This window comes from Tiliqua scincoides, chromosome 4 (genome assembly GCF_035046505.1).
Source record: "Tiliqua scincoides isolate rTilSci1 chromosome 4, rTilSci1.hap2, whole genome shotgun sequence".
NCBI classification, from domain to species: domain Eukaryota; kingdom Metazoa; phylum Chordata; class Lepidosauria; order Squamata; family Scincidae; genus Tiliqua; species Tiliqua scincoides.
Window position 1 is genome coordinate 24,809,040 of NC_089824.1, and position 20,749 is coordinate 24,829,788.

At 44.3% G+C, this 20,749-nt stretch overlaps 1 protein-coding gene across 1 annotated transcript in view; it reads right to left on the reverse strand.

Moving 5' to 3' along the window:
• The window catches only part of GRHL2 (grainyhead like transcription factor 2), a 105,062-nt gene that overhangs the window by 34,714 nt on the left and 49,599 nt on the right, over positions 1-20,749 (reverse strand). The window contains exons 7-8 of the mRNA XM_066624391.1: positions 20,262-20,373; positions 16,623-16,717 (exon numbers count right to left, since the gene is read on the reverse strand). Of these exons, the coding sequence (XP_066480488.1) occupies positions 16,623-16,717; positions 20,262-20,373 (207 nt within the window). The remainder of the gene's footprint in view (positions 1-16,622; positions 16,718-20,261; positions 20,374-20,749) is intronic.

Below are 20,749 nucleotides of genomic sequence, written 5' to 3' on the forward strand. Positions count from 1 at the left end.
TCTATTTTGCAGCAAATGAAGCATGCTCTTAAGAGGGTTTCTGCACCTTAGAATCTATGTTATTATTAATAACACTAGGTCCTGGGTAGATGGGACTCGTCAGCCTAGGAAGGCAGCTCATCTAAGAGAAGGAAACTCTGACCTCAAACCTCCACTGCCTTGTGGCTACATCCAGTTCTGGAAAAGGCTTCAGGAGTCAACCTCGAGGCAAAATCCGGAGCCGGAGTCCCTTAGGCAGTTCATGGCTGAACACAGTCACGTTCTGGCAACTCCTGCGACGCCGCTGGAACCAACCGTATTGGCTTCTGCCTTTCCATTGGACCATTCCAGCGACGTGGAGAGGGGGGATTTGCTGCACGGGTAACAGCCTATCCTCCATACCTTCTTTACCCAGGCTTCGCGCTCACTCCCGGATTGGCCTTTTCAGCCACACTAGACGCTGTGCCAGAACCACCTTTCAGAGCGCGATACCATAGTCTTTCGAGACTGAAGGTTGCCAATACAAAGGTGATTTTATTTATTTTTGTAGCTTTAACTGCTGGAAGCCTGTTCCTTGGGGGGGGGGGGGATTATTAGTTGCAATATAAAAGTTAATAATACACCTTAGTGTTTATAGTACTATTTGCATCTACAAACCACTTCATGTTTTAATCCACTTACAATGCAATCTTATGCATATCTACCCAGAAGTTAGTCTCACTTATTTCAGCAGAACTTTTTCCCAGGTGAGTGTGTGTAGGAGGCATTCCAGGTGGGGGGAGGGAGCGTGGGTTGCAGTTGAGAGGGAGTGGGGCCAGGATATGGCAGCCTGGTCCCAGGCAGCCCACAGCAGCTCTGGGCTGCTCGGATCTGTGCTACTTCTTTAGGCAGTGCAGATTTGAATAGCCCCACTGGGCCTGCTGCAGTGTTACCTGGGGTAAGGGGAATGAATTTCCCTTGCCCTGGGCTGAGCCACAGACAGTCCCAACCCTGCTCTGGACATAGCACACGTCAATCAGCCTGCCTGCTCCATTGGGCTGCATGACTGTTCCAAGGTCACAGTAAACCTCATGGCTGAGTGGGGATCTGAATCTAGAACTTCCCGGTCCATGTCCAACTCTCTAAATGCTACATCACAGTGTCTTGCAAGCATGTGCTTGTAAGCTTAAAAAGGAGCACCTTGCATGCCAAAACTCATAGCCACCCTCAGAAATAACAAAACATCTTGGGGTAGAGGAAGGGCTCCTGGCAGATCCCTTGGGAGTTGCTTTGCTTTCTTGCTTCAGAAAACCTGAGTGTTCCCTATTTTCATTTGTGACAAGCTGATAGCTATGAAATAAATATCTGTAGTTGCAAATATACATCTGTCTTTTTTCTCTGCTTGATCAAATCCTGTCACAGTTACTACTCTGAAGATTAAACATTTGAGAGCATGCAACACTTAACAGTTATTACTGTGAACTGAAAGGATTGCCTGTTCAGAGTTAACTCCAGCCACATTGTCTCCTTCCTCATTTTTAAAAATATTTTATAGGCTTTCAGTTATGAAAAATACAAGCTTTCTATTATTTTCTTAGATTAACAACTGCTTGCTAAAAACACTGAAGAACAAAAATTAGAGAAGGCTTTATTTAAACTGTCATGGATAATAATTTCCTGAGAGAAGTCTAGTTGAGACAAGGATAGCTACCCATCCACAACAGGCCACTCTAAAAATATCATATTCAGACCCTGCAGAATAGTATGAAAAGGCCACAGTTCAGTGGTTCCAAGGTCCACAGGCATGGCAATACTATAGCATAAACACACAGCAATTTAGGCATTGTGCAGCACAATCCCATACAGCAAGTCCTCTTAAAGTCATTTCATTTTAAGTTGTTTCATTATAAAGTTGTTGAGGGGGAAAAAAAAAATCAATTTCTGCATCCACAGAGGATTATTTTTAGTTATTAGATACACCAGCTGAAACCTGAACAAGCAACTTGTTCTATCCACTAATTATTTATATCCTGCCTTTCTCCCCAAAGGGTGCCCAAAGCATTAGCATAGCTGGGGGGCAAAATGATAAGTACTGCAGGCACTGCAAGTAAGCGGCCCCTCCCACAGAGCCATTTTGGGCAGTAACAGCAATGTGTAGGTGCTGGCCAAATCTAATGGCGGTTCCTCTGGCTCTGACAGTGAGTGGAAGGGGCCACTTACAGGCACGTTGTGGTACCTGCAGTGCTTACCATTTCCCCCCTCTAGCTACACACTACTGACCCAAAGAGGCTCAAAGGACACCCAAAGGTATCAGGGCAACTAGGTGTAGTGACTATTTCTAAAACTACTGAACGTATCATAACTAAGATGCTGCTTTACTGGATATTGTTAAAATCTGCATGTTTGTTGTATGATGCCTTAAACCACTTCTGCCCAACGTTGCATATATGCAACAGGGATCAAATGTGCACACCTGTTGGCTGAGCAGAAATGTTAAATTGGCAATATAAGTGTTCCAGCATTTCAAGGAACAGTTTCCTATCCACTAGGGGGTGCTCTAGTAAAGAACTGTTCCAGTCTGAGCAGGATAACATCCTGAGCACCATGGAACTGAATAGGCAGCAAAGAATTGCAGGAGAGAAGCTGCTTATGTCTAATACAAACATTTTTCTAGAAACTTGTGCAGTTTGTTGTGGCCCCTAGGAACGTCACTATTTAATTTGAACAATCTAGGGCAGTAGTTCTCGAACTTTTTAGCACTGAGATCCTCTTTTTAGAATGACAATCTGTTGGGACCCACCAGAAGTGATGTCATTAATGTGGAGTGATGTCATGGCTGGAAGTGACATCATCAAGCAGGAAAATTAACACCCCCATACAACAAAATCAAATTAAATTAAAAGATTACAATAAGCATAAATTTAAAAATTTGTTTAAAATAAAGAACCCCCCTAATCCTCCGAAGCAGTTGCTGATCTGTTTTTAAAAAATTCCACAAATATCCCAAAGGCTGCTATCCTATCCACAGTTACCCAGGAGTAAACCCCATTGACTATCATTGCTAAAAGTATATACACAGTAGCTTGTTAAAAGATCTATAACATTTCCCCCAATGCAATCGCATATCACAGTTCTTCAGTTGGCATCCTTCAGTCTCGGAAGACTATGGTGTCACACTCTGAATGGAGGTTCTGGAACAGAGTGTTCTCTCCAGTGCGCGAAGCCTGGGTAAAGTAGGTATGGAGGATAGGCTGTTACCCATGCAGCAAATCCCCCCTCTCCACATCGCTGAAATGGTCCAATGGAAAGGCAGAGGCCAATACGGTTGGTTCCAGCGGCGTCGCAGGAGTTGCCAGAACGTGACTGTGTTCAGCCATGAACTGCCTCAGGGACTCCGGCTCCGGATTTTGCCTCGAGGTTGACTCCTGAAGCCTTTTCCATAACTGGATGTAGCCACAAGGCAGTGGAGGTTTGGGATCAGAGTTTTCCTTCTCTCAGATGAGCTGCCTTCCCAGGCTGACAAGCCCCATCTACCTGGTGGCTGTTTAGTCGCCTCTTACGACAAGTACAGCCAAACCGAGGGCCTATTCTTATCCCCAGCCCCCAGGGGATAATATCACAGTAGCATCAAGTCTAATACATTAAAAATAAAATACACATTGAAATGAATGGGGTCTCACTTGAAATTGGCTAGTGGGACTCGGCCCACAGTTTGAGAAACACTGATCTAGGGAGTGCCCAATTATTCTTTTGAATAATGGTCTGAAGACCAAACTACAGGTGATACAAAAAAAGGACAACACTTTTCTTTCTCTTTAAGATAACAGCTAGAGGGAGAGCAATCAAGATCAGGAACATGGCACAGATGTGTGCTTGGTGATTAACCCCTTCCTATCATGCTGTGGCATTGACAAAAATTCTCCCCTCTCCAAGCTGGGAGGATAGAAGCTATTCTAAGAGCAGGTTCAGATCCTAACTGTACCTTTGTGCAGCTGCTATTTCATAAAAGGAAAACAACACCAAGATAATACATGTAAAGTATGTATTCACTTTGCTCATTCAGAAAGCACTATACTGTGCAAATCTTAATGATGATGCTCATGTCCTGTGTATGTTTTGACCCATTCATTGCATTCTTAAATATGGTTACTAGTGAGTAAGCCCCAATGATCACAGGGGAACTTTGATGAGAATGTTCACATGTTCAGTTTTGGATGTTAACTTATGAAATGCAGTCACAAGAAGTGAAAGTCATTTGCATTGCTCTCAAATAAGAGATTTTTAGGAGTTGATACAAGGGAGGTTTCATTTGCCCCAGAAAACTGAAGGACATGGACATTCTAAGAGCAGGAAAAGAGCTGACTCTTATGAAAACAAGCAGAGCTGCAGTCATGAATTCAGTGGCCAAGACCCCCAGATCTCTATGTACATCAGCTGCTACATTGCAAGCCTAGTGCTGCAAGGGCCTGCCTTTGTTCCTCTGTATATTAGCAGCACTACAAAAATAACAGCATCAATGGGTTACCTATAAAGATCTTTACACATGCCAACAGAGGGTCAGCATGGTTAGCTTAGTCAAAGTTGATCACCTGATGGAGAAGGGGAGAAGGAAAACCCTTTTTGCACATATAGGACCCTATGTATGAAAAAGGATTCTTTGTTACGGTAGATGTTTTAAATGGCTTCATCTTAACATGATTAACAGCAATATTAAAACAAGTATTAAAGGGCTGCTTCAATCAATTTGTTTCTAACACACACCTGTATCAAACATGCTAAAAATGTAACAGGCAGGAGTTATCGACATGTTATAAATTAAGAGGTTCACTGATATCATTTTAATGGAAAACTTAAAGAACCCTGCACTAATTAGTAAGGTTGTCAGGTTATGCTCCTGCCTCAAACACTCCCATTCTGATGGGATAAACGGTAGAAGTTGCTCCTCTGCCTGGTGCTTACCTTTCCCCCTCCACCTTGAACTCTTGGAAATAATTCCCACAGCTCCTGCCACAGAGAGCATTAAAGGCAGGAACACATCTCTGGCAGGAACACATCTCTGGCAGCCTAACCTGGCAACCCTGCTAATCATATCTTTACCTTTTACTTTTGTGTCTGGTTTCTGAAAATGTTGTAGCCTGCCTTGAGCACTAGATGCAGGGCTTTGAATCAATAAAACTCTTTTGTGCAGCTTTCATCATGTCCTTTGACATGTGTTGCCTTATAAATTCCATACAAAGGCAAGGCCTTTGTTTCAGCTCAATAGCAATGTCTCCAGCAAATGTTTACATTTCCCTTTAAGAAGCTTCCTCAACCCTGCACCACACCCCAGCAACTACATAAAAACTCCATTTGCTGTGACTGTTGGCAGCACACCTGTTTGACCATTTGTATACGCCACAGTCTCAAGATGCACTGCAGCCATGGCATTTTATTGAAAACATCTTTCTCTCTCACACACAGAGCCAACCAGCAATAATGGTACAGAGTATGAGCGTGTGAAGAAAACCCTGCTCTCCAAGCCCAGGCTGCAAGTGGCTACTTGGGAAAGCTCAAAGAGGATTTTTGCCCCCTTCCCTTTGAGAATCCCCTATGACAAGTTTTGAGAATTCTGGTTGAAGAAGCAGCTCCCTCCATGTATTGGAATAACGGAAGATCTGGTGAGGAGGTAGAATGTGGTGTCTGCAGTGGCCCCTTTAAGAGTTAAGGACTAGGCTTTCAGCAAAGGGTGTGCTGCACGGTTGCAGCCACTAGAGGCAATGAGGTACCTAAGGAGCACCTGAGGCAGGAAGAGTTTGTGGGTTGTAGAAGGAGTGCAGGTTGGAGGTAGGAGACGAGAGTGACTGGGCTTATTGACTTTGGACTTGGCAACTCTGACTGACTTACCTGGAATCTGACCTTGGACTGTGTCTCTGGACTTTGGCCTGGATACTCTGACTGACTATGTGGCTAACGAACCTACTGGACTGTTGACTTACAGCTCTGCCTTGTGGACTGACCTGGCTAATTGATTATCTGACTAACGGACTACTCGAACAGGCTGCAGACAGCTGAGGTGTGCTGCTATACCTGGAAGGACTGCTGCCTTAGGAACTGGGTCCCTGCAGTTTAAACAGGCAAGCTACCCTGGTGGTGGAGTCTAGCAGTACAGAACTGGGGCCGTTGTTGGAGAACGAAAGGGGAGCTAATTGGCTTAGAGTGGGCATACGTTCCCTAAGTGAGGCTTGGATTGGGGGCTTGGATTGGGAATCTGGCAGAACACTCCACCTCCTATCCAACCCCAGGCAACACTTTGGTGCATTCAGTTTTGAATCTTGATTCCAATAATAGAGGCCTTTGTATAACTGAAATTCATTTTAATCTTAAAATTGTGGGGGGAAAAAGTGGAAAACAGCAACAGCAGAGAAACTGTGGAGCCAGTTTAAAAACTATCCTTAGGATAGTCTGTAATTAGAGCTTCCAGCTCCCTGGAGCGAGGTAATCAGTGAGGCAAAAGGAGCTTCCACTGGCAGGAATTGGAGCTTCAAGTGATTTGGTTGGTGGGAACAAGTCAGTGCCCAGAAGTGGGACTGTTCATCACATGGCCTTCCAGGGGCTATCCATCATGTACACCAGGGGTGCCCAAACCCTGGCCCGGGGGCACTTGTGGCCCTTGGGGGGCTCCCAATCCGGCCCGCAGGGAGCACCCGGTCTCCAATGAACCTCTGGCCCTTTAGAGACTTGCTGGAGCCCTTGCTGGCCTGACGCAACTGCTCTCAATGTGAGGACGACTGTTTGACCTCTCACCTGAGCTATGGGATGAGGGCTCCCTCTATTACTTGCTGTTTCATGTCTGTGATGCAGCAGTGGCAGTGAAGTGAAAGAAAGGCTGGCCTTGCTTTGTGCAAGGCCTTAAGCTACTGCAGTACCTTCGTTCATTCATATGTTCCATCTCAAATATATTCACTTATGTAAATTTATTCTTTTTTTCCCCAGCCCCAGACACAGTGTCAGAGAGATGATGTGGCCCTCCTGCCAAAATGTTTGGACTCCCCTGATGGACAGAAGGGACAGAGGTGGCACAGCTATGTACAGTGATGAAATGGCTGGCACAAATTGATGGGAGGTTTTTCCCCAACCTGCTACCTGCAATAGCAAATTATTATTAACAAGCTTATTCTTGTCAAAACACCTGGACTGTTAGTGAACGCCCTGTGTCAGAGATACGTATCCATGAATTGCCATGCGTTTTGATGAGAAGCTACTGGAGGAACAGCAGATTGTGACAACTGGCCTATCAAGGTGACTGCAAAATGTCCTTAGCCCCAAGAGCATGAGCACTCAAAAAGAAAGTGAAGCTCCATGCTACCAAGGAAAAAAGCACACTGTTGAAGGAAGCATGATGGGCCTTAAGAGACCATAGGGCAAATATTAAAAACAGAGCACCTCCCACCATGGGCACTTTTTGTTTCACTGGCCTCTTCAGGCACAGCCCCTTCCATTGGCTATAACAACAGGAGCAGGGTCCCCTGTAGAGAGCTATCCTAGGTATTGCCTAAGGCAGTGGTTCTCACACATTAGTACTGGGACCTTTTAGAATGAGAATCTGTCAAGGCCCACAGGAAGTCATGTCATGACCCGAAGTAACAACATCAAGCAGGAAGATTTTTAACAATCCTAGGTTGCAATCCCACCCACGCTAACCCAGGAGTAAGTCCCATTGACTATCTTTGTTAAAAGAAGATACATAGCAGCTTGTTAAAAGTACAGGTCTGTAACATTTCCCCAGATGCAGTCCCATACCATGGTAGCATGAAGTTTAATATATTAAAAATAAAATATTGAAAAGAATATTTCCCCCACCAAGTGTCTGCAACCAAACTACAGGCAGGATAGTACTTGAATTACACAGGCCTACAAAACTGAGGATCAGAAAAGTTTTTCCCAAACTTTATGGTGGTTTGATATGAATTTGGGATGCCGATTGCAAAAATTGCATCCGTTTTACACTATCATGTCTAGTTTTGGGGATATAGTATAGCCTCATTAGTGAATGGTTCAAGCAGCTTTCTCATGAGGAAGCCATGGTGTAGGCTTCCTCATGAGGAAGCTGCTTGAACCATTCACTTAAGAGGCTATACTATATCTCCAAAAACCTCCTGATTTTAGAAATGGGTTATGTCAGAATGCCAGATGCAAGGGAGGGCACCAGGATGAGGTCTCTTGTTATCTGGTGTGCTCCCTGGGGCATTTGGTGGGCCGCTGTGAGATACAGGAAGCTGGACTAGATGGGCCTCTGGCCTGATCCAGTGGGGCTGTTCTTATGTTCTTAACTAGACGTGATAGGGCAAAACGGATGCCATTTTTGCAATCGGCACCCCAAATATACCCAGGAATTGGTGTAACGTTTAAGGAAGCAAAATGTGTGTTGGCCTGTGTTATCAGGGGGTAAGAGGGAGTCCTGGTTTCTTATCTTTGTAAAATCACTATCATTTTAGAAGATTATGGGAGCCTCAATTTGGTTAAATGGGGTGGGGGTGAGGAAGTCAAGGAGTGGGGCTTCTGGATTTGATTAATCTGCCTTTTCCTCCATCTTCTGAGCACTGAGTCAGGGGTGCCAGGCAGAAGCCTTTCCCATCTCTGCTACCTAAATTCTTTTAACAGAAGTTACCAAGTATCCCACCTGAGGCCTCTGCAAACAAACCATGTAACCTACCACTTTCACTGGTTGCAACAGCAAACTAACCACTTCCAGGGAAGAACTTCCAATGTGTTGCAGCAACTCCTTCTGCTTTGCCAGTGTGACAGAAAAGAGATGGTGCACCAAAGGCCACTCAAGCATAATGTTTCTGGTTGGTACAAGCATCCTGTCCCTCCTGCCATGATCCTAAGGCCAGCTCATCCATGAGGTCAACAGAAGCACCTCAGGCAGAAAATTGGCTGGGAGGCCACCTCCATCAGCCTACACCAGCATTTCTCAAAGTTTGTCCCCCACTATACCACTTAGTATGGTCCACCTGTTGGAAGTACCACCAGAAGTAACAGACGATGACATCATCGCCAGTTACTTCCAGATTGGGAGGTCAGATGCAATGTGAAAAGCACTGGTAAGAGGCTCAGGGCAGACAAAAGGGCTTTTTTGAGCACACAAAAAGCGCAAGCAGGAGCTCCACCCACCAGTCTAAGCCACCTACTGTTGCTTGTCATGTTACATTGCTGGTCTTGCTGCCAGGCAGTGGGGGTCTGGGGGTCCTGTGAGTATCACCAGACACCATCTCAAGTACTACTGGTGGTACAAGTACCACTGGTTGAGGAACACTGCATTTCCTTTTCTATTCTGTCCCACTCTTCCTTTTTCAACTTGGGTAGTCAGAGGAGGAGGAGCAAGAGTAGAAGCAGCATGTAGGCCAGTGTAGGAACAGTGGCAGCTATTGCTCCCTATATTTCAATGCTTGATTATTATGATCCTTGCCCCTCCCTTCTGCTGCCACACCCTGTAGGCTTCTCTTGGAACAGGAAATGACAACTTTGGAACAGTTTTTGATTGAGCAAGTTATGCAAGGAGACACACTTTTCTCTGTCTCTCAAACTGCACCCTCAGGTTTCCCATATAACCACTATACTTATATCTGGGTGTGGGTTAGAAGCTTATGGTTCAGAACACACACAGTTGAGTTCTTCTGCTTCTGAGTCATTCCAGCAAATTCCATAAGATCTGGACATCCCATTTTCCTGCATCTGTATGTTTTTATTCTCATTCTCAATTGATGATGATTGACAATTTCATTCCAGTTCTTCCAGCTTGGGCCTCCCTAAACTCAAGTAAAGCACACCCATTTTCTCCCTTATGCTTGGGCCTTGCTAAAGCACCATGTCTCACTAGTCCTTGTTGTTGTGACTTTGCAGCTAATACTGCAGCCAATGAGCTGCAGAATCTGTTCCTTAAGGACATAATGTCATGGCCGAGGAATATAGGAGGATACTAATGGAATATCCTTTGATAGCATGGAGATAGCATGTATCTCATGACCATGCTACAATGTCAGAGAATCAACCTTCATAAGTAGGGCTCACAAATTCCCTTGCTATGCTCTAGTGCAGCAGTCTCCAAACTGGAGACCACTGCGTCCCGAAAAAGCCCTTCCTGTCTCAAGCGGCACTTATTGTTCCACCATGGCGCTGCTTTTCTTTCAAGCTGATCTTGGCACAGGGATGCTCTGGGCAGTCATGCCTGCCCAGACATCCTGTTCCACAGCCTCTGGACACAACTGCCCAGAGTGTCATTGCACCAAGATCAGCTTGAAAGAATCATGCTGCCATGGTGGAATGAAAAGCTCCACTTATGGGGGGGATCTCGGATCTGATCTGCAGGCAGGGGTTTGGACAGCCCTGCTCTAGCGAGTGTGAAAAGACTCTTTCCTTCCTCTAAACTTGGTCAAGGTGGAGGGCAGGGTGTGGTCCCTGAAAATCATCCTGCACTTTAGGGATGCTTCAAATACTGCCAAAGCTCAGTATGACACAAATGAGCTCCCACCTACCTCCTGAGCTTGGAGCTGTGGAGAAGAATCATCAGGCCTGCTGCCCACAGAAAGCTATTTTGAAATTATGCAAGTAGTTCTAATTTAAGCTCTAAATATAAACAGTCTTTGTTATGTGCTTGAAAAGCAAGTCACAGGCAGGACTTGAGTGTACATCAGCAGAATGTGCCTAGAACTGGCAAGTGAATTTCACACAGCATTCTGCAAAAAAAAAGTCATTTCAGCGGGCGCATAGCAGATCCAACACATTCCCAAAGCCAATGGGAAACAGGGATGCTAACTTTTGCTCCTTCTCATTATACATTTACAACATGGTCTCATATTTTAAAAGTTTCTAGCTAAAGTGATCTCCTTTGCTGCATGATTTTTGAACTACTACCTGTAATTGTAGGGATACGAATATTATTTTATATTCATATTTTTATATTCATCATGTCTTAGTCTAACAACTATGGCTGCAATCCTATACACACTTTCCTGGGAGTAAGCCCCATTAAGCACAATAGGACTTACTTTTGAGTAGACATGGTTAAGGTAAGTATATGCCACCAACACCTGAATTGGCAACCTTCAGTCTTGAAAGACTATGGTATAAGCCTACAGCACCCGGTATTCCCAGGCGATCTCCCATCCAAGTACCTGCTTAGCTTCCGAGACCAGACAAGATCGGGCATGTGCAGGGTAACAGTTGCTGCAACACCAATCTTCCACTTTACATACGGCATCCAATTAAAAGTTTGCACATGAGAAGCCAGTTGGGTTACCTCCTGAACATGCTCCCACATCAGCAGAGTTGATATCTAAGGTTACCAGAGAATTTTGGCAGGTGTAGCTCAACACTGAAGGCTTTTAAAAGCTGCACTTGCCAAAATTTCCTCTTCTATACAGTGGTTAAAGGTATTGGCACACTGTCCCAGTTTGAACCTGGCAACCCTACTGATGTCAATATAATGATTTATATTCAGATACAAAATAGAAATAAATCCTGAAAAGGGCAATGTCAACCCAAGCAGGATGGTCACTTGGCTAAGCACCTACTCTTTTGGTCCATCTATAAATTGCCAGCTAAATTTCTACTGGACACAGTCTCTGGAAACATACAGAATGAATTGTATCAGCCAGAATTTATCTGCAAATGTGAATAATCTGGCCTATAATGTGAAAACAAGTCAATTAATGCCATGAAGGAGAAATGGGGGGGGGGGGAGAAGAGGTTGGTTTGTTCCATTGGACACACTATTAAAATATTATAAAGGACATATTCCTGAGCTCCTAAGGAACTTGGGGCTGCTGCAGAAAATAGCAGCCCTATGTAGAATTTCTCTTACTCCTTCTGTAATCACTCTTTAATCCTCAAATGTGCATTAGAACAAAACTGTTATCTGCTGAGCTTTCAGAAATTAAAATGGATCATAAGCAGAGAGCCATGATGGCCCAGTACAACAGTCATCTCAAGGACAGTAAATGCCACCCTTTTTGGTCTCAATCAGTATTCGCAATGCAGAATGCGAGTCTTCCAAGTCACACGAAACTTTTTTCATATTAGATGTTCAAAAAAAGAAAAATTAAAATTAAAGTGAACCCCACAAATTTGCTGAGACAGCATAATAGCCACAGCAGGAGAGGCCTTAATGCTATGCCCTGCCTCAGAATCACCTTTTTTTCCTCTTTTTTATGTAGCAATGTGAGGGAATAAAATGTGCAAATAAAATGCAAAAACTTGCATATTGCATTAGGAACACTGGTGGGTCCTAGAGGCGTTTGGAAAATGGTGTCATTTCTGTCACTCAGATGTAAAACAATTGCGTTCAGTAAGACTTAAACTGTAAACCTATCTTATTCACCTGAAACAAACACCTCTGCAGTAATAGAGGTATTATTTTACTGTCCTGGAAACCAAAGGGAGCATTTGGCTGAGCTTCCAATGAATTCTGAGATTGAGGTAGGGATTTCTATGGGGGGGGGGGTGTGTGTGTGTGCCATGGCCAGATTTCTGAGATGTAGTGAGGTGTCTGCCTCTGACCGCAAATGGGTTCCTCAGCCAGGTGTCCTACTCCCCTTTTACTCAATTGAAATCCTACTTTCCCTTATCTAGTAGGGGTGCCACAGTTGCTCCTCATCCTCCCATTCCCTACTTTCTGCCTTTTCAAGGAGAGAAGAGCAGTGCTCTGCATGGTGTGGGTTGAGGGGAAGAAGTACTGCAAAGTGTGTTCTGTACTCTGTGGGGGATGGGCTACCCTGTCCAGAGGGACCAGACTTGAATGGGACTTCAAATGCACGACTGGGTCTCAGAACCAACATAAACTTACAAAATTGGCTATTATTATACTTATTATTATTATTATACTTTATTTTTACCCCACCTTTCTCCCTGAAGGGACTCGAGGCAGCTATGTAAAGCCAGTAGGGCAGGTGGTCCAACTCCAGGGTGTTTGAGGCCCCATCCTGAATAAAACCCAGGTGCCCAACCAACTGGACTCTGCACTGTGTTTCTGCCCCTCTCCTGTACTTCTGTTCTCCCCCTTCCTTTACATAGGTGAAAAGGTGGAATGAGAGCAATACAATTTTCCAGCTGTGAAAGACAGAGGAAGAGGAGCTGCTGCTGTTGGCCGAATCAATCTTCAGTAAGGTCATTGATTGGGAGAGGAAGGACTATCTGGCACTATGAGTATACATGTTGACACGGAAAGAAGAAGCCTTCTTTTTTGTGTGGGCAGGATTCTGCGTGTGTTTGGGGACTGTCTTTACACATGTGTGTGTGTGATCACGCACATGAGAGAAATGGTACCCTACACTTAACTGTTCCTGAAGAAAAATTCTCTTTCAGGCACTATGATTGTAAATATAGGAGGGTACTTTTAAAGGTAATGGTAACTCAAGGGAGGCTTTTTTCAAGATCACTTTAAGTACCTCTTAGCCATATTAACACTCTGCTCCACTCACCACAACACAAAGTAGGGGGTGGGTCAGGATCATTTAAGGAAGCATAAGGGTGATTGGGATCATGAAAAATTGATCTGAATGAACAAATATCTTGAATGAGCAGAGCTGTGCAGGTCAAGTGGGAGTGTAATTTGGAGCACAACTGCTCATTTTTGGACATGGATACGGACACGGACACGGGAACACACACACACACACACACACACATATTTTGGACACAGTATCTAAAGTACATAAAGATACTGTACTTTAAAACAAAAACCAAATTATAACTGTTCCTGTTCTTAAAACAGAGCTCTCATTCTGTAAATGGAAGGATGAAATGTCACAAATTAAAAAGCCAATTTACCTTCCAAACCTAAGTGAGGCAGTGCACCCACTGGCTTCACCATGGGTGCAGTCCTACCTTCCCACACTCCACTTTCTCAAGTGTCTTTTTCCTTGTTTTCAGCTCCCCTGGCCTTGCCAAAATATTCTGAACTCTTTGAAAAGCAATCAGAAGAAATCATGCAAGTTGAATGTATGTGTGTGTGCATGTGTGTGTCATTAGAATGTTAAGCTTGATAATTTATATATATATTTGCTTCTGGTAATAGATTACTTTTTTTTTTTTTGGAGCAACACACATCTAGCACTGGCAGAGCTTCCGTCCTATAGTGAGGTATTAACGTCTTTTAATGAAATACTAGAATTCCTCCCGTGGCAAACTCCTCACTACACAATGGGGGATTTGTCTCACTAAGTCCAGCAGGATGTGGTCTTTCATCAGCAAACATCAATAGTCCTAAATCGCTCTAGCTATTGATGAAAGCCTTACAGAACTGACTTCTACAAATGGACTTCCCCCTTGGAGAATTAAGCTAGTCCTTCGGCTTCTCCAATCACAATGATCCAGCTTCTGTGCTAAGCCAGCAAATCCCATGTAGAAACACACTGATGTACCATGTCACATTTATCTACTGTACATGCAGTGCACAATTGCTCTTGCTGAAAGGCCAAACTGTTATACTGAGATGGGGTTTCCCCTCTGGCTCCAAATTCCTTTAACCACTTTGATTTACACACAGCACAGCACCAATTCTGCCTTTCTTTCGCATGATGGGCCTTCATGGAATCCCCACCATTTGTAGTAATAATTATGACAAACACGATAAGATCCTGAGATGAAAGGAACCAACACAGCATAAAGAACTTTGGAAACAGTAATTAAAAATTCACACCACTGTCTTAAGAGATCATTTTATGCGGAGTCAGATGTATTGCAAGACAACAGGCAAGCCACAACATTGGTGGTGCCCACTGCTTTTCTGATTCTCTCCCTCCCAACTTCTAGGAGAAATAAGCTGCTAAGCAGAGTTTCATTTATTTATTAATTTTATCCCACTTTCCCCTATAGTAAAGAGATATTCAAGGAGGGTAACAAAAGTATATAAATCACAGTAAAATAAAGTTTAAATACTTAAAAAACTAACTACTAAGAGCCCAATCCTATCCAACTTCCCAGCTCCGGTGTAGTCACAATGCAGCCCTGTGGTAAGGGCTGTGGTAAGGGCTTTCCAGCACTGACATAAGGGCAATGCAGCTCTGAGGTAAGGGAACAAACATTCCCTTACTTTGAGGAGGTCTCCGTGAGCGACACCCAACTGCAGGATGCAGCACATGCCCCATTGGCACCTCTATGCCAGTGCTGGAAAGTACTGACATAAGGGGTTAGGATTGCACCCTTCATGTTACAGCAGCCTATATATACAGCAGCCACTGTTAAAAACTCACTTCAAATGTAATGTTTTACTTTTTTCATGGAGATCACAGGGGAGGGCACAGAACGAAGGTTGTCTTGTGTGCTCCCTGAAGCATTTGGTGGGCCACTGTGAGATACAGGAAGCTGGACTAGATGGGCTTTTGGCACGAGCCAGTAGGACTCTTCTTAAGCTAACATCTATCACAGGGGTGCTCACACTTTTTTGGCTCGAGAGCTACTTTGAAACCCAGCAAGGCCTGGAGATCTACCAGGGGGGAAGGAAGCATCTGACAGACACCCCCTTTGATGTATGGAGCCCCTGCTGGACCAGGTCAGAGGAGGCCCACCAAGTACAGCTTCCTGTGCCCCACAGTGGCCCACCAGATGCTTCAGGAAGCACACGGGAGGACTCTCCTCTCTCCCCACCCCACATACTGGGGGCAGCCACAGGTCCCCCCAAGAGGCACATGCCCAGCCTTGCTGCACTACGGGGGGGAGGAGCTCCCCACTCCCTGCCCCCCCAAACTCTTTGTGGCTGCGCCCCGAGACCAGCAGGGAGAGGGAGGTGTCGCAGGTCCTCCTCGGAAGGGGCGGGGGGCTTCCCCGTTTCCATTGAGAGGAGCTGCGCGTGCAGGCAGCACGCGGGGGAGACACTGCTTCCACCGGCCCTCCTCCTGCAGCGGCAGGGAGGCCAGGGGGGTCGTCTCACCTGTCAGCCCCGGCCGAGAGCAGCAGCGGCGAAGCACTTACCTCTGGGCTCCTACAGGGGCAGCTGGGCCGGGCATGGCTGGGCTGGGCTGGGTTGGGCCAGACCTGACTGGAAGGGAAGGGGAGGGTCACTCGGGGCCTCCCGCGGCAACCGCCATCAGAGCAACTCCATCTCGAACTCCCGCCCCTCCCCCCTTCTGCTACGGAGCCCCAGGAAGCTCCTCAGTCCACTGCAGCCCAGCTCCCCCTCCCGCCGCTGCCCACTTTAGCTCCTGCTCTTCCAGCATGCAGCGCCACGAAACTGATGAAACTGACTAGAGTCTAGTCAGTTTCGTCAGTTTTGTTGCTGCATGCCTGAAGAGCAGCTAAAGTGTCAGTTTCAGTGTCAGTTTAGTGTCAGCTAAATATGTCAGTTTTGTCTAGTCACTAGACGAAACTGACATATTAACAGTTTGGAGAGACAGGGCTCCGCGATCTACTCATTTTGCCTCGCGATCTACCGGTAGATCGCGATCCACCTATTGAGCACCCCTGATCTATATATATAAACACATATAAATTTCCTGACACAGAAATTATCTTCATGGAAGGAAAGAAAGGAACTCTTCTTGATTCATGCAAAGTTCAGTGAAATGTCAAAACCTGATGTTTCTCAACCTTTACCAAGACTTTTATAAATGGCATTAACATTTCAAACCCAATTTGCTGAGCAACCCTAAGAACTGTGATAGGAATATATTTTCATATATTAAGCTCACCTTTGCTTCTTCATTGACATCCCAAGTAAAGGACACAGCATTATAAGCAATTTCTTCAATATTCCCAATAGTGTTAAAGCTCTCCTTGTAATCAGCTGTAATAAAACAGCATAGAAAAATTTATAGATGCTTTAAAAAAAAAAAGTTTGCTTTGCCACTGGGGCATATTTTATTTGCCGTCATATAAAGTTTCTACTACTTTGGTGTAACTAACCATGTCAGAGCCTGACTTCATTCAATGCAACTCATTGGCTGGAATTTTTTTTGGAGATACTAGGTTTAGGAAGAAACTGGGCTTTCTATATTGGGAAACAGTGGACTGTATTGAAAATTCTCTTTCTCCCAGAGAAACTACGTCCTCTAGAGAATGGGAATCTTTGGATACAAACCAAAATGGGGAATGAAGTCATGAACATTGGTAAAAAAAGTAAAATTGTTCAAGTTTCATCTGCATTGATACTAACCTTTGTTGCTAACTATAATTAGCTTTTAACTAGAATTTGCAAATCAGTTCCTAATCCTAGTTTAAAAGCTAACCATGGTTAGCTTTATCTGTGGATGCAGCATTAACACTGCACTCTAGTTAACACTTACTGGAAAAGAGAGAGAATTCATGCGGCTAAAAAGAGGGAGGAAGTGTGCAAACCCATGCCACATTCCCAAACTCCTCATCATTATTACAGGTTGGACATCCCTTATCAAAAATGCTTGGGACCAGAAGTGTTTTGGATATCAGATTTTTCTGTATTTCAGAATACATATATATAAATACATGTATATATATGAGAGATCTTGGGGATAAGGTCCAAGTCTAAACACAAAATTCATTTTTTTCATATACTGCTTATATACATAGCCTGAAGGTAATTTTATACAATATTTTTAATAATTTTGTGCATGAAACAAGGTTTCTTTAGGCAAAAAAGTAAAACAAAACAGTCATGTAGGCACTTCAGAAAAGTTCCGTATTTTAGAACATTCCTTATTTTAGAAGTCCAGATAAGGGATGCTCAACCTGCATTTTTATTTCTCGTATTTGTATTTCTGAACCATGATTTGACAAGGCTAGCTCGATTCCTGCTTTGAGGGTGTGTTGCATCCTCTAGTCCAGTGGTTCTCAAACTGGTGGGTCACAACCCACCAGTTTGTGTAACACTTCCCCCATCCCTTTAAGGGGCGGGGGAAGGTGAGGGAGGGGGTGCTTTGCACTAAAAGCAGGCGCAAAGCACTTCTGTTTTGCAGGTGGTGCTTTGTGCCCGCTTTTAGCGAATGTTCCAAGCTTCGGAGAGCGCTGTGCAGGGCTGCGCAGGGCTCGCCGCTCTTCCTGTAGCCTGCTGCAGCCCAGCCTTCTGAAAGTAAGTGCAAAGCACCCCCCCGTCACCCCACTTAGTGACGTGATCTTGGGGATCGCGTCACTGCCCTCCCCCCTCCCCTGCAAGAACTTACTGAGGGAATAAAGTTCCCTCAACGTTTGAGAACCATTGCTCTAGTCTCTTTTCTTTTTCAAGCAAGGTTTTTTTTCCCCTTCTGAAGCATTTATAAAGATTCTTACTTCCTGTACAATGACTCAAGTACTACAAGCCATCATAGAATCTTTTGTCATGTTCCCCCCAAATGGAAAAATGCAAACATCCAAGTTGAAATAAATCCATGAATAATGTGGATTATTAATAAAAAACAAATCCATGAATGGCATTCTATAGCGAATGCATCATCAACAGGAAAGGACACTCAAGGCTATGGAGAGTGAGGTGTTTTTTTCTCCCCTGACACGCAGAGAAACATTCTCCCATTCTTTCCCATTCTCTTGCCACCTCTTAATTTTCTTTAAAAAAAGAAAAAGAAAAAGAAAAAGAAAAAAAAAGAAAAAAAAGAAAAAAAAGAAAAAAAAGAAAAAGTATGAGCTGCAATCAAGAGGTGATTCACAATTTCAGCCATATCTACATGACAGAAATCATTCGTAAGCCTGTCAGTGCTGAAGGGCTGGGATGCTGCCTGGACAAGCGAAACAATGTACTTGGAATGCCTGAAACCCTCCAGGGCACAGAGATTGGTGGAATGTTCAACTGGGAGATGTGGCTTTCTGAAGGAGAAAGAGGCCGAAGTGCCAGCATTTCAGAATTTTATCTGTTCTGTGAAACAGGTGGGATATCCTTCTAGATGCAGGGATCTGCTATTAAGACTACAGGCAAGGTTAAAAACAAGACAAGACAAGGTAGGAGTTCAAGACACATGACCATACCCATGAACACACTGCAAATATCCAATTCATACACGTATCTGGTGCAAAGTATTGCAATATATCTTGGAATACATTTGCCCTGGAAAAAGAATGACCAGAAGAGATAAAGGCACAATTGATGTTTTAAAGTAAGGGCATATCTATACAAAACTTATTATCACTTTTAGACTAGCTAACTGGAAACTGCAATCTGGTGAGAATGCTGATAATTATCCATTTTGAGTCCTTACCGGCCAAGAATTAGAATCAACAGAAAGCTGTACTGCAGGCAAGCTTGTGACTCAGGCATAGTCAGTTTGACTTTGAAGCTTAACTGAGCATAGGGACAACATTGGCTCCATGTCTGAGGGGACCCTGGCAAAATGCCCCTGGGGTGACGCCGCCACATCACTGTTTCTCATGCAGATAGCTCAGGTTGGCTTACAAAAACCTTCCCAGAAGCAGAAGCACTGGTCTTCAACTGGGGAGTCGGAACTCACTGCTGGGTTACAGCATGATCTACAGTAGCTTGTACCAGCAACACTAACACTTTTCTTTCACTTATTTGAAGATTTCTTTCAACAGATGTGAAAGAGAATGAAGAGAAAAGGGAGAGGAAGAGAGATGGACATATAAGAAAGGAAATAAAACAGACATATGAAGATGGACTTTTAAGGCTATAAGTTTAAAAGTGGGTTCCATGTTGCAAGTTGAAGCTAAAGGTGAGACAGGTAACTAAGCTAGTTCAGAATTTATCCAAAGTTACTGAACCAGTTACTAAACCAATTCTTAACGTTAACACCTGATCTGGAACTGAACCAGAGAGTTTTTTAATGAATAAAAAAGGATGATCCTGAATCAGAACTGATATTATTAATATTTCAAGTGGACCCAACTGAGATCTAGTGCCAAGACAATGGATAACAAGCTCACTATCCCTAATCTAGATCATAATCTACTTTCAGATGTTGTTCCACTGGCAGAGGTACCCAGCATAACAAAAGCCCATAGAGCAGTGGTTCTCACACATTTAGCACCGGGAACCACTTTTTAGAATGAGAATCTGTCAGGACCCACCAGAAGTGATGTCATGACTAGAAGTGACGTCATCAAGCAGGAAAAATTTTTACCGTCCTAGGCTGCAATCCTACCCACACTTATCCAGAGTAAGTCCCATTTACTATCATTGTTAAAACCATATACATAGTAGCCTGTTAAAAGTACAGATGTGCAACATTTCCCCAAATGCAGTCACATACCACGATAGCATCAGGTCTAATATATTAAAAATAAAATATTGAAATGAATGGGGACCCACCTGAAATTGGCTCACGACCCAACTAGTGGGTTCCAATCCCCAGTTTGAGAAACACTGCCCTAGAAAGCATATTAGTTCACAAGGTTGCTTACTCACTCACCAATGTCAAGGACCCTCTGTTTTGCTGTGTGCTGCCGGGAATGCCAGTATTTCCAATGCTTCAGCTGTTCATCTCGGTTTTTATCTTCACTGAACACAACCATGATCACACTCTGAAAGGACCACAGAACAGGTGATTGATGGGACGAAGCCTGAATGTCAACAGTATTTGTCTGAGTTCTGTTGGGCCAATCCTACCTTCCCAGGCCATTGTTAACAGTGTCTTTTCCACTGGTGCTGACTGCCGTATAGCAATCACTGCCAGTTGTGAAAGACACTATGGCAGTGAGCTCCTCAGTGTGCTGTTGAGGATGCTGATGGGAAGGCCAAAGCCTTGTGCCAGCAGATTAGGAGCTGCTCACCAATTCAGTTAAGATGGTGGGGCAAGTGGAAAGGGTGGCAGGAAGATGAAACAGTCAGGGAGAGGCAGTGGCAGTCCTGGTAGTTTTCCTGCCAGGGGACTCCCCACATTTGAAGCCCTCCTAGCCT